Source organism: Sceloporus occidentalis, unplaced genomic scaffold (genome assembly GCF_023333645.1).
Source record: "Sceloporus occidentalis isolate IW3139 unplaced genomic scaffold, rSceOcc1.0.p SCAF_6, whole genome shotgun sequence".
Taxonomy (NCBI): domain Eukaryota; kingdom Metazoa; phylum Chordata; class Lepidosauria; order Squamata; family Phrynosomatidae; genus Sceloporus; species Sceloporus occidentalis.
The window spans coordinates 92,801,103-92,813,981 of NW_028316986.1; the positions used below are offsets into that span (position 1 = coordinate 92,801,103).

The 12,879-nt window shown below is 41.8% G+C and overlaps 1 protein-coding gene across 8 annotated transcripts in view; it reads right to left on the reverse strand.

Moving 5' to 3' along the window:
* Positions 1-218: 218 nt before the first annotated feature.
* The window catches only part of LOC149311111 (A-kinase anchor protein 7-like), a 140,138-nt gene continuing 127,477 nt past the window's right edge, over positions 219-12,879 (reverse strand). For 2 of the 8 annotated variants that reach the window (XM_089530375.1, XM_089530373.1), the window contains 2 exons: positions 12,635-12,685; positions 1,400-1,486 (listed from right to left, as the gene is read on the reverse strand). In XM_089530375.1, the coding sequence (XP_089386501.1) occupies positions 12,636-12,685 (50 nt within the window). In that variant the 3' untranslated portion in view covers positions 1,400-1,486; position 12,635. Of the gene's footprint in view, positions 2,436-12,634; positions 12,686-12,879 lie in introns of all 8 variants that reach the window. The other 6 variants (XM_089530376.1, XM_089530374.1, XM_089530372.1 and 3 more) reach the window with 4 other exon arrangements.

Below are 12,879 nucleotides of genomic sequence, written 5' to 3' on the forward strand. Positions count from 1 at the left end.
AGTTGGCAAATGGAAACTTTCCAATCCATTCATAATGTTCAAAAGTGTCTTGTACTGTTGGAGCCCAATGTAACTTTTTTGCACTTCTAGCCCTTCAAAAATGCTGGAAAAGCAAAAGGAATAAATCATTTTTCTTTTCTTTTTTAAAAAAAATCAAGAATATTCTGCTAAAAATGATTAAAGATCATTCTATTTTGAGATTTTGCAATAAATATTGACAAATTTTAAACAATCCTGTTTTGCATGTAAACAACAGCAGACATATAATTATCTGTACAAGTAATTTCAAATTCTGGTTTGTTAAAAAAAGTAAACATTGCAAAAACAAAATGCCATCATATTCAGAGAAAAGGCAGTATTATATAAAAGGATGACTGCTATACACTTTAAAATCATTTAAAGAATCTTTTGGTTTGCTTTAAAATGTTATTTTACAGCTACTGAAAGAAAAGATTATAGAATTATGAATCAAGGGCCAGAGCCAAAAGATGTAAGTACAAAAGGGCATGCTCTGAATCTCATCAGTGTTGTGCATTGTTTTGAGTCTTACAGATTTCAGTACAAGTTAAGAACCTGTGAAACTTTAAAGCTGATATTTGGCCGAATTATGCCCAGATCTTTTTCAGACATATAACCTACTGTTTCTGGGTATCTGATATCTGCAAAATGCTATCCGAAACCAGCACACATCTTCTCAGTAGTTTGCATGGCACACTGGTGCTGAGGCAGAGCCAGTGCAGGTGGAAGAATCTATAGAATGGATGAGTATATATACTTTCACTCCACATGGATCCTCTTTCCCCACCCCTCTACAATATTGGTTCTTCACTTCCTAGCTTGCAATAAAACACCATACTGTAAATACAGGAAGCTCCAAGTGAGATGTGTCCCTGCGTTAGTAATAAATTCAAAGGATGGGAACACAGGTTGTACCCTATTGTTTTTCATACGTTGGATTTTTAGACTACAGTAAATATTCCAGCATAAATTGTTAAAATGCCAGTTACATGCAGTTTTGCTGAAGGAACATAGTGCTTCAATATTTAACTCCCTTGGGATTATTAACAATGTAGTCAGTTAGGATTACCCCTTGCCCTTAACAAACAATTGGGGGTTGGGGATTGGAAGTATAGTGTATAATAAATTTTGTCTGTTACTTTCAAATATATTAAAATCAACCCCCTGCCTCCTCAAAACAACAACAACAACAACAATATAAATGTGGCAAACAAATATGGTTCATTAAAAAAAGATTATGAAGATGGGATTCATAACCCAATGATAATTAAGAAACTTGAAATGCAAGGATCAGAAACACTTTCCTAGGTGCTGCCACTGACAAGTCCTTTTCCAAGCAGTTCCTTGTACATTTTCATCCGAATCTCTGGACTTGCTAAAAGCACCTTTATCTTATTCACTTTGGACAAAGGGGTCGACAATTCTCTGTGCAAAGCTTCTTGGAGTACATTGGCTTCATGGCTCTTCCCTAGAGGGAGAAAAAAACATTACAATACATTTTTGCATGTAATTAATTGTTCCTTAGAATGTAATGGGACTCTATTATCAAAAGAGATGATGTGTCATCTTTTTACCCATATGCTTTTTTAAAATATAAAATGTAACATTTAGCCAAAAATATCATTTGTATGTGTGCAAATGTTACTTAAAATGAAGCATAATGATATGATGATATTCATGAACAATTCTTATCCACTAACATATTGGGTGATAGTAACAGTGGTTAATATTAGTTGTGACACTTCACAACACTATTTTTTTTCTTCAGTGCAAAAGAATGTCTTCTTTTGAAATTCACTTCAAGTAAAGAGTTGTTTGGTTCTGCAAAACAGAATGGCATTGTTTTCAGATTTGGCTAACCCATCCTCCTTGGCCACTTGTTTTGCATCCACAGGGCACAGAGAGACCACAATGGGGAATTTAAAAAAAAAATTGTAGTGATGAATAAAACAAAGCTGACACTTTCTTGGTCTGATCTCTCTCTCTATCCTTCTTGCCTGTTTCTCTGTCTGGCCTTCTTTTCCAGCATTCAATAGTATGTTTATTCTCAGCAGCACGGACATCTGGATCATGAAGCTCTGTAACTGGCACTGCCCAGTTCAAAAGAGAGGCCTGCTAAACGACAATAACCATCACATCCCAAGTTAGCTTAGCAGAGCTGACCCAGGGAGCAGTCACAGATATGGTGATAAAATCAATCCTCCTTTGCCTTCATTTGCTATTGTCATTCTCATTTTCGATGTTATTGCCAAGGGATGGCTCCTCATTCTTCACTGTGGTTCCACAATCAATCTGTCTGTTTTTGTTTTGCGTTTCTTCGAGATACTGCTGCACAGCCTTGAGAACTGCATTCTCCACCAGTCTTTTGCTGAGGCTCAGCAATTCTGCATCATCTGGCTCTGCCCCTCTTTTCTCACCTACACACCACAACAGACAAAAATCAGTCAACCAGTGTAGGGCAAGAGGTGATGGCATGCAACATGTAGCAACTGGGAATAACGTCTCATTCCCACCCAGTCTGGAAATGCAGGGTCACCTGAAGCCATTTGAGTATACCTGTTTACTTTAGCTGTAGCAACCCCTCTGAAAAGTAGCAGGATGGGGCTAATTCAAACTGATTATCAGCTCCTTGGCTACAACTTGAAGCAGATTCCTTTCCTTTGCCTTGGTCTCCTCTGGTTATTAACACTGGCATTTCTGTCGGCTTGTTTGTCCTGACCCTTCTCCCACATCCCACCCATGTCTCAGCATATCCTCTAACAATCACATTATTAGAGCATATAAAACTACAAATGCCAGTGCTGTGAATGATCTAGGAGCAACTGACATTGTAACACTGTTGGAGCAAAGAGGGTGCAATGCTGATCAGAAACCCAGATGGGAGCGCCTTGTAAGAAGCAAAATATGAGTATAATACATACTACTTTTTAAAAGTCACAGTGCTTTACCAGTCTCAAACAGCAGCAAAATTGTTTACTAATCCTTGCTACTGTTCAAATATAAACTGTAATGGCAAGTTAAAATCATTTGTTCATTCATTAATTACACATTTTTCGAGTGCTTAAATATCAACAAAATTCAAATAAAATAGAAATACACTCCTTTCTCTCCATTCGCAGACTTGGGATCTGCGGTTTTTGTCCTTCGTGGATGTCAAGTGGAGAGGAACAAAACAGGGCATGCACCTGGCAGTGCACCCCTTATAACCAAAGGGGCTTGAAAATCAGCAAAATTTCCGATTTGAGGGCGGGGGTGTCTAGAACAGTGGTGGCGAACCTATGGCATGCGTGCCAGAGGTGGCAGTCAGAGCCCTCTCTGTGGGCAAACGCTCTGTCACCCCCCCCCCCAAGAGTTTGTTACTAGAAAACCAGAGGAACATGGCACTTTGTGATAAGTAAATGGGTTTTGGGTTGCAGTTTGGGCACTCAATCTGTAAAAGGCTCGCCATCGCTGGTCTAGAATGAATCCCCCATGAATTGGGAGGGACGAGTGTACAATTAAAACATAAAAACAACTGGTTAAAAACCTTTTAACAACAAGCTAGCTCAAATGTCAAGGGTTTGTCCAAAAGAATCTTTGGCGCTTTACAAAAAGCTCATGCTGCCAACTTCTTTCTTTCAGTTAGTCTCAAAGAAAGATCTCTCTACTTCCAAAGAATAATTTAACTTTTAGAAATACAAGTACAGTCCCAGATTGTGAAGAATTTATGCTGGTCGCTGGGGTGTTTGTAACACTTTTTAAAAAATGGTGGCAGTATCAAAAAGGCTGGCCTAGATATCTAGGGCCCCATTTCCACTGGCTTATAACGTGGATCAGGACGCGAATCATGGGTGCATCATTCCCAATTGAGTGCGCATTCGGCCCACATTGCTCCGATATCGTTCCCATTGGAATTCGAATCTGACTCCAATGTGATCGAATTATCCTGAAAAAACCCAAATCAGTGTTTGATAAACCGGTTTGATTTAACAGCGCATATTAAGTGGCATTCGAATGGGAACAACAAGGGTGTCTGATTTGGGAACTAGAGGATGGGAGGAGCAGTGCTCAAGGGGCTGGCCTGGGGTGTCACACGCTTGTTCTCTTTCCTGCATTACCGGTGCCATTTTCCCCGTTCACATAGCCTTTCCCCCGGTGGAGTGGGAAGTAGGGAAGACAAGAAGAGCCTATGATGCAAAGGGATTTGGGGTGAATAGAGGCTCCTTCTCTCTTCCAGAGAGACTATGGGAAGACATCAGAAGAGCCTAGGATGCAGAGGGATTTGGGGTGAATAGCGGCTCCTTCTCTCTTCCAGTGGGACTATGGGAAGACACAGAAGAGCCTAGGATGCAAAGGGATTTGGGGGGAATAAAGGCTCCTTCTCTTTTCCAGTGGGGCTATGGGAAGACACAGAAGAGCCTAGGATGCAGAGGGATTAGGGGGGAATAGAGGCTCCTTCTCTCTTCCAGAGGGACTATGGGAAGACATCAGAAGAGCCTAGGATGCAGAGGGATTTGGGGTGAATAGCGGCTCCTTCTCTCTTCCAGTGGGACTATGGGAAGACACAGAAGAGCCTAGGATGCAAAGGGATTTGGGGGGAATAGAGGCTCCTTCTCTTTTCCAGTGGGACTATGGGAAGACACAGAAGAGCCTAGGATGCAGAGGGATTAGGGGGGAATAGAGACTCCTTCTCTCTTCCAGAGGGACTATGGGAAGACACAGAAGAGCCTAGGATGCAAAAGGATTAGGGGTAAATAGAGGCTCCTTCTCTCTTCCAGAGGGACTATGGGAAGACATCAGAAGAGCCTAGGATGCAGAGGGATTTGGGGTGAATAGCGGCTCCTTCTCTCTTCCAGTGGGACTATGGGAAGACACAGAAGAGCCTAGGATGCAAAGGGATTTGGGGGGAATAGAGGCTCCTTCTCTTTTCCAGTGGGACTATGGGAAGACACAGAAGAGCCTAGGATGCAGAGGGATTAGGGGGGAATAGAGACTCCTTCTCTCTTCCAGAGGGACTATGGGAAGACACAGAAGAGCCTAGGATGCAAAAGGATTAGGGGTAAATAGAGGCTCCTTCTCTCTTCCAGAGGGACTATGGGAAGACATCAGAAGAGCCTAGGATGCAGAGGGATTTGGGGTGAATAGAGGCTCTTTCTCTCTTCCAGAGGGACGATGGGAAGACATCAGAAGAGCCTAGGATGCAGAGGGATTTGGGGGGAATAGAGGCTCCTTCTCTCTTCCGGAGGGACTATGGGAAGACACAGAAGAGCCTAGGATGCAAAGGGATTAGGGGTAAATAGAGGCTCCTTCTCTCTTCCAGAGGGACTATGGGAAGACAAGAAGAGCCTAGGATGCAGAGGGATTTGGGGTGAATAGAGGCTCCTTCTCTCTTCCAGAGGGACTATGGGAAGACAAGAAGAGCCTAGGATGCAGAGGGATTTGGGGTGAATAGAGGCTCCTTCTCTCTTCCAGAGGGACTATGGGAAGACACAGAAGAGCCTAGGATGCAAAGGGATTAGGGGTGAATAGAGGCTCCTTCTCTCTTCCAGAGGGACTATGATATGACACAGAAGAGCCTAGGATGCAAAGGGATTAGGGGTGAATAGAGGCTCCTTCTCTCTTCCAGAGGGACTATGAGACGACACAGAAGAGCTTAGGATGCAAAGGGATTTGGGGTGAATAGAGGCTCCTTCTCTCTTCCAGAGGGACTATGGGAAGACACAGAAGAGCCTAGGATGCAAAGGGATTAGGGGTAAATAAAGGCTCCTTCTCTCTTTCAGAGGAAGACACAGAAGAGCCTAGGATGCAAAGGGCTCTTCCAGAGGAAGACACGGAAGAACCTAGGATGCAAAGGGATTAGGGGTGAATAGATGCTCCTTCTCTCTTCCAGAGGGACTATGGGAAGACACAGAAGAGCCTAGGATGCAAAGGGATTAGGGGTGAATAGAGGCTCCTTCTCTCTTCCAGAGGGACTATGGGAAGACACAGAAGAGCCTAGGATGCAAAGGGATTAGGGGTGAATAGAGGCTCCTTCTCTCTTCCAGAGGGACTATGGGAAGACACAGAAGAGCCTAGGATGCAAAGGGATTAGGGGTAAATAAAGGCTCCTTCTCTCTTCCAGAGGAAGACATGGAAGAGCCTAGGATGCAAAGGGATTAGGGGTGAATAGAGGCTCCTTCTCTCTTCCAGAGGGACTATGGGAAGACACAGAAGAGCCTAGGATGCAAAGGGATTAGGGGTGAATAGAGGCTCCTTCTCTCTTCCAGAGGGACTATGGGAAGACACAGAAGAGCCTAGGATGCAAAGGGATTAGGGGTAAATAAAGGCTCCTTCTCTCTTCCAGAGGAAGACATGGAAGAGCCTAGGATGCAAAGGGATTAGGGGTGAATAGAGGCTCCTTCTCTCTTCCAGAGGCACTATGAGAAGACACGGAAGAGCCTAGGATGCAAAGGGATTAGGGGTGAATAGAGGCTCCTTCTCTCTTCCAGAGGGACTATGGGAAGACACAGAAGAGCCTAGGATGCAAAGGGATTAGGGGTGAATAGAGGCTCCTTCTCTCTTCCAGAGGGACTATGGGAAGACACAGAAGAGCCTAGGATGCAAAGGGATTAGGGGTAAATAAAGGCTCCTTCTCTCTTCCAGAGGAAGACATGGAAGAGCCTAGGATGCAAAGGGATTAGGGGTGAATAGAGGCTCCTTCTCTCTTCCAGAGGCACTATGAGAAGACACGGAAGATCCTAGGATGCAAAGGGATTAGGGGTGAATAGAGGCTCCTTCTCTCTTCCAGAGGGACTATGAGAAGACATAGAAGAGCCTAGGATGCAAAGGGATTAGTGGGGAATAGAGGCTCCTTCTCTCTTCCAGAGGGACTATGGGAAGACAAGAAGAGCCTAGGATGCAAAGGGATTAGGGGTGAATAGAGGCTCCTTCTCTCTTCCAGAGGGACTATGGGAAGACACAGAAGAGCCTAGGATGCAAAGGGATTAGGGGTAAATAAAGGCTCCTTCTCTCTTCCAGAGGAAGACATGGAAGAGCCTAGGATGCAAAGGGATTAGGGGTGAATAGAGGCTCCTTCTCTCTTCCAGAGGCACTATGAGAAGACACGGAAGAGCCTAGGATGCAAAGGGATTAGGGGTGAATAGAGGCTCCTTCTCTCTTCCAGAGGCACTATGAGAAGACACGGAAGATCCTAGGATGCAAAGGGATTAGGGGTGAATAGAGGCTCCTTCTCTCTTCCAGAGGGACTATGAGAAGACATAGAAGAGCCTAGGATGCAAAGGGATTAGTGGGGAATAGAGGCTCCTTCTCTCTTCCAGAGGGACTATGGGAAGACAAGAAGAGCCTAGGATGCAGAGGGATTTGGGGTGAATAGAGGCTCCTTCTCTCTTCCAGAGGGACTATGGGAAGACAAGAAGAGCCTAGGATGCAGAGGGATTTGGGGTGAATAGAGGCTCCTTCTCTCTTCCAGAGGGACTATGGGAAGACACAGAAGAGCCTGGGACGCAAAGGGACTTGGGCTGAATAGAGGCTCCTTCTCTCTTTCCCAGAGGGACTATGGGAAGACAAGAAGAGCCTGAGATGCAAAGGGATTTGAGGGGAATAGAGGCTCCCTTTTCCCTTTCCCAGGAAGCGCTTAGGTGCTTGATTGACAGCTGCTTTTAAAAAAAAAGGTTCCGGAAGGGCAATGGGAACGGGAAGCAAAATAATCTGCTTCAAATTACCACGAGGAAAATACCAATGGGAATGAAAACAGGGGTAAAAAAACTGGGTCTGTTTGGACCCATCTTTAATGGAAACGATGGGTCAGATTCGATTACGACTCTGAAAAAAAATCAGAGTCAGAATCGCAGCGATATACGTCGCGTTATATGCCCAGTGGGAATGGCCCCTAGGAGTTTGATTTAACGCACAGTTCCAAAATCTTGCTTAGCTGTTGTTGTGAACTAGAACACATAAATATTTACTATTAATCAAGGTGGTTTTCTTTCCACAGATATAATTTGGAGGGATGCATGTGACTTTCTTCTTTCCAAGATACTTGTTCTGGTTTATTTTTATTTCTTGAAATGAATTGTTTACTGGCTTAGTTTCATTTAGATGCCTATGTGTTACATTATGCATGAAGGTGCACAGAGGCAATTAGCTGTAAATAGAAATAATCAAAAGCTATACTACTGTTTCTGCATTCATTTGAACTTTAATTTCAAAAGTTTAATGTAAATATGCCCCTTATCACAAATGCACAGCTAAGCATATCACTCCCTTGAAAGTAAAAAAAGATCTGACAGAAAGTTTGAAAATTATTCGGATATTTTTCAGCAACTTGTGTGATGGTCACAGAAAAACTATTATGAATGAACAACATGTCTGCTTCAGGGAGACAACAGGTTCTACAACTTTGTCTAAGATCCAAATAAGAATGCCATTCCCGGGAGACTTTTGCAATGTCTTTGTCAGCTCTGCCTACCTCTGGGATGAGTGAAATTGTCACTTTGTGCAGACATTTTGGGATGTTCTAAAAGAGCAGCACATAGTTATCCTGATCACTGCTGCCTGTGTACTGCCAAGGAAACCGAGAATACATCTACACTGCAGAATTAATGCAGTCTGACAACGCTTTAACTGCCATGGCTCTCCAGGATGAACAAGAGCCACTGGTGAGCACTCTTTGGGTTCAGCTGGTCAAACAAATACAGATCCACCTAACAATCACATTGTCTAGCGTGCATTTTATGAGCTTGTTTACAAGAATATCATGGAGGACCTTGTCAAAGGCCTTACTGAAATCAAGATATGCTATATCTATAGCATTTCCATCATCTACTATGCTGTAACTCTATCAAAAAATAGAGATAAGATTAACATGACTTGTTTTTGAAAAACCCATGTTGGCTTATAGTGATTAGGCCTATAAAGCCCTAAATGGCTTGGGCCCAGGATACCTGAAGGACCGCCTCTCCCCATACATTCTGTCCCGCACCCTCAGAACATCTGGGCAGCAATTACTTAGGGTTCCCGGGGCTAGGCTTGTCTCCACTACTAGGAAGACATTCTCCATCGCCGCCCCGGCCCTCTGGAATACGCTGCCCATAGAGCTCCGCTCGGCCACCTCCCTGGCCCAATTTAGAAGGGATTTAAAGACCTTCCTTTTCTGTATTGCATTCCCCGACTAAAGTCCAATGGGCCTCCTTCCTCTTCACCGGCAAGGGATTGGCTAATTTGGGGCTTTTCTGTTTTTTTTATTGAATTTGTGATATTGTACTGGTTTGCATTGATGTTTTTATTATTGTTTTTAACTTGCTGTTAACCGTCCTGATCTGTTGGAAGGGCGGTATATAAATAAAAATTTTATTTATTATATTATTTATTTATTATCACAACATTCCTTTCTAAGTGCTTACAGACTGTCTGTTTCATGATCTGCTGTAGTTAAAATGTAGGCTAACTGTGCACTGCAGAAATAATCTGGTTTGACACCACTTTAGCTGCCACGGCTCAATGCTATGGAATTCTGAGATTTGTAGTTTTGTGAGATATTTAGCCTTCTTTGTCAGAGCGCTCTGGTGCCACAACAAACTACAGTTGCCAGAATTCCATAGCACTGAGCCAAGGAAGTTAAAGTGATGTTATTTATTTGTTCAGTGTGGATTCAGCCAGAATATAGTTATGACTTTCTTATTGAAAATAAATATCTCTGGTGTCTGTGCATTTTCACATATGCATATTTTGACTACAAGAAAGAAAAAAAAACCTATTCCTAGAGTGTGGTTCAGAACAGCCACAAATCTCCCCAAGGACTGAATTATGGTTGCCTGGTTAGAAAACCCAAACCAAAGCATAATCTTCAAAGTCTCTTTTAAGACAAAATCTTTAATATTAACATTATTATTTGGCTCAAGAGAACATAACATAAAGACCAATGCTGCTTTGAAGACACTGTAAAAAGAGTAACTAAAATGTGACTGTGTTTTAAACCCAGTAATTAGCAATGCAAGCTTTTGTAACACAAATCCTGGCTTCTCATACAGTGGATTCAAAATTCCCAGGAAAAATCTGGTGTCTATTTGCGTTCAGCTGGGCCCAAGAAATGTTGCTCTTCCTGAAGAGCTGGGCTAAAATGAAATCTGTTGGTACTGTATGCACATGCTATAGTTAATAATCAAAATAATAAAGCGTGAAAATAAAAATGGCATGTTTTGCTGCGCCAATCTTCTAAAGAAAATACTATGGCCTAAATCCAATATTGTGCATCCATCTGACTGCTAGCGTGACAGGACTTTCCTTTTCTTTCTTCTCATTCCAGCCTTTGGTGCTTCCACTTCCTGAAAAGTGGAAGGTTTTCTGGTTTTGAGAACTCACTCTGTTGTCATCATTGATCCCCACAGTAAGTTTAACAATGTAGATATAATTACGTTTTTAAAAAAATGAGAGTATTTGAGTTACAGGGACCTCAGTGGTCAACTCAATATCTGAACTGACTTTGGTGCCACTAATACCTTCATAAGCTGGTGTCTATATTTGGTAGAATAAAGGAATTCAATGTCTTACATATTTTTGTGTATTTCATGTACTGCATATTTTGTCATTAAAACTAACTAGGAGAAAGACACTAATTAGGGTGCCTCTAGAGTAGACCTAATGCAGTTTGACACCACTCTAACTGCCATAATTACATCCTACAGAATCCTGGGATTCATTGTTTCGTGAGATACCAGCACTATTTGGCAGAGAAGGCTAAAACAAATCCCTTGTAAAGCTACAAATCTCAAGATTCTATAGGATTTTATAGGATGTAGCTATAGCACTTAGTGCTGTCAAACCGCATTATTTCTACAGTGTAGATGCACACCTAGATCACAACAATCACTATTACTATTATTCTTATTACAATAAGAATTACTATTACTACTCATAATGATGTGGATAATAATGATAACAATAGTTTTCTTCTTCTTTTTCTTCTTTGTAAATTCCAGGAATAGAAATTAGGAACCCATCAGCTCTCATAAATTGTCAGATCGCTGGCTCTCTTCATTCTCAAATGACTTTGGTCCTCATGTAACAAAACACTGGATATTTCCATAAAGATGAATTTATATGACTAACATACACAAATATAGTATTTGCATTTTCTTAATACAGCCCAATAAGCTGTCAATGTCAGAACAAGGCCATCCAAGGGAAATTCTGAATTATTTTTTATATTGTGCATTTTTATGAGGAGAAAATAATTGTGCATACATGTTACAAGGACCTATTGGATTATTTTGAAGCTCCAAGCTATAGCAGATACATGATGCAAAAACTGTCTGCAGGATTTGCCCCTGCTGGTGCCCCTGCCTTTTAGATGTGCATTAACTGCTGCAGAGACCTACAACAATATATTGGAGAGAGGCAGAAGAGCTGGCAGGATTCTGCTGGGTAGAGGCTGACATGACAGATGCTGCTCCAAGGGGGGAAGGAAGAGAAGGCAAGATTGTGCTGAACCTGGAATCAGCTCGAAGCTAAGAGAGTCAGCTGAGGTTTTTCTTTTCTTTTTTGTAGGACAGTGGAGGGAAATTTAATCTTTGGGGGAAATGTTGTGGTAGCTCATGTGAAACTGATTTGGGACTTGGTGGGATGTGAATATTTTTGGAAAAAAATAAAATGAAGGGAGATTTGATGTTCAATTTGATAGATCTGATGTCTGTGGCTCACATCCCATCACGGCTCTCTCTCTGGGGTGTTTTTTCTTTTTCTTTTTCATTTATAGTCTTGAACAAGCTGCATTCATTTCTCATCTATATATTCTGTAAAACTGGAGTTATGTTTCAGTAACTAATGTAGCAGAAAATAAGTTGTTTTGATGACTACAGATCAAACTATCTCTCCCTGGAATACATTTTGTGGCTCTGGGCAAGTTTCTTGTACATGTTGTCCAGTAACCTTTTGTTTCATAATGGCCATATGGCCCTGAGAGACTTACAAGTAGGTTAGGAGGGTAAGAGTGTTTTCCTTGTGCTTGCCCATCAGTCTCCATTCTTTCTTTCCTTGGGAAACTCCATCAGGAGCATACTTCTCAAAGTGTGCAGGGGCATATTCTGCACAAAAGGTAATGTGTTTTTTGCATAAAAACATGTTTACTTCACAAACCCCATGTGGTCTTGTGGAGAAAACTCACATGGATTTCTGCTCAGAAGAATTCCTTGGCTCACTTTGGAATGTAAGACTATGGGGAGAATACTGTACAAAAATACTCATATGCATCCCATAGCAGAGAAAAAACTCCAGAAACAATTTGTTCTTGCATGTAACAATGGGTACTGTGGTGTGCTGGGAATGGCTCAGTGCATGAGTATGACTGTTAGCCATTTCCACTATATGGACACACCATCTATCACAGCCTTAGGGATAAACATTTCAAGAAAGTAGAATCATTATTATAATAATGTTATGTAGTGGATTAAATCTAGCAGCAGAAGTCAGGTGGTTTAGAGTCATGATCACACGCTTGCACTACTGCTTCATCATGTTCTTCTCACCCCCACATCAAGTCAATCATCTTCCAGTATATTCCCTTAACAGCTCTCAAAATGTTTAGTATGGGTAAATTTCAATAATTCTATAAAGGATTTTTAAAAATGCATCGTTATCTCACCCTAAAACACTGCTGGATTTGCTTCCATAATGTTGCTGTGCATCTCTTTCTCTGAAAAAGAAATGCCATGCTTAAATTCAATTCCACAAACCTGGAAAACCACATCTTGTAAAATAAAGTCTAGAAGTCTGATTGGTGGTGTCTTGAACCATAATGATGTTCTTCTTTCATAATTAAAAAAAGGGGGGACCCCCAATGGTTTGATGATGAGGTGGGACCAAAATTTTCTTCCTCTTTAGGGACAT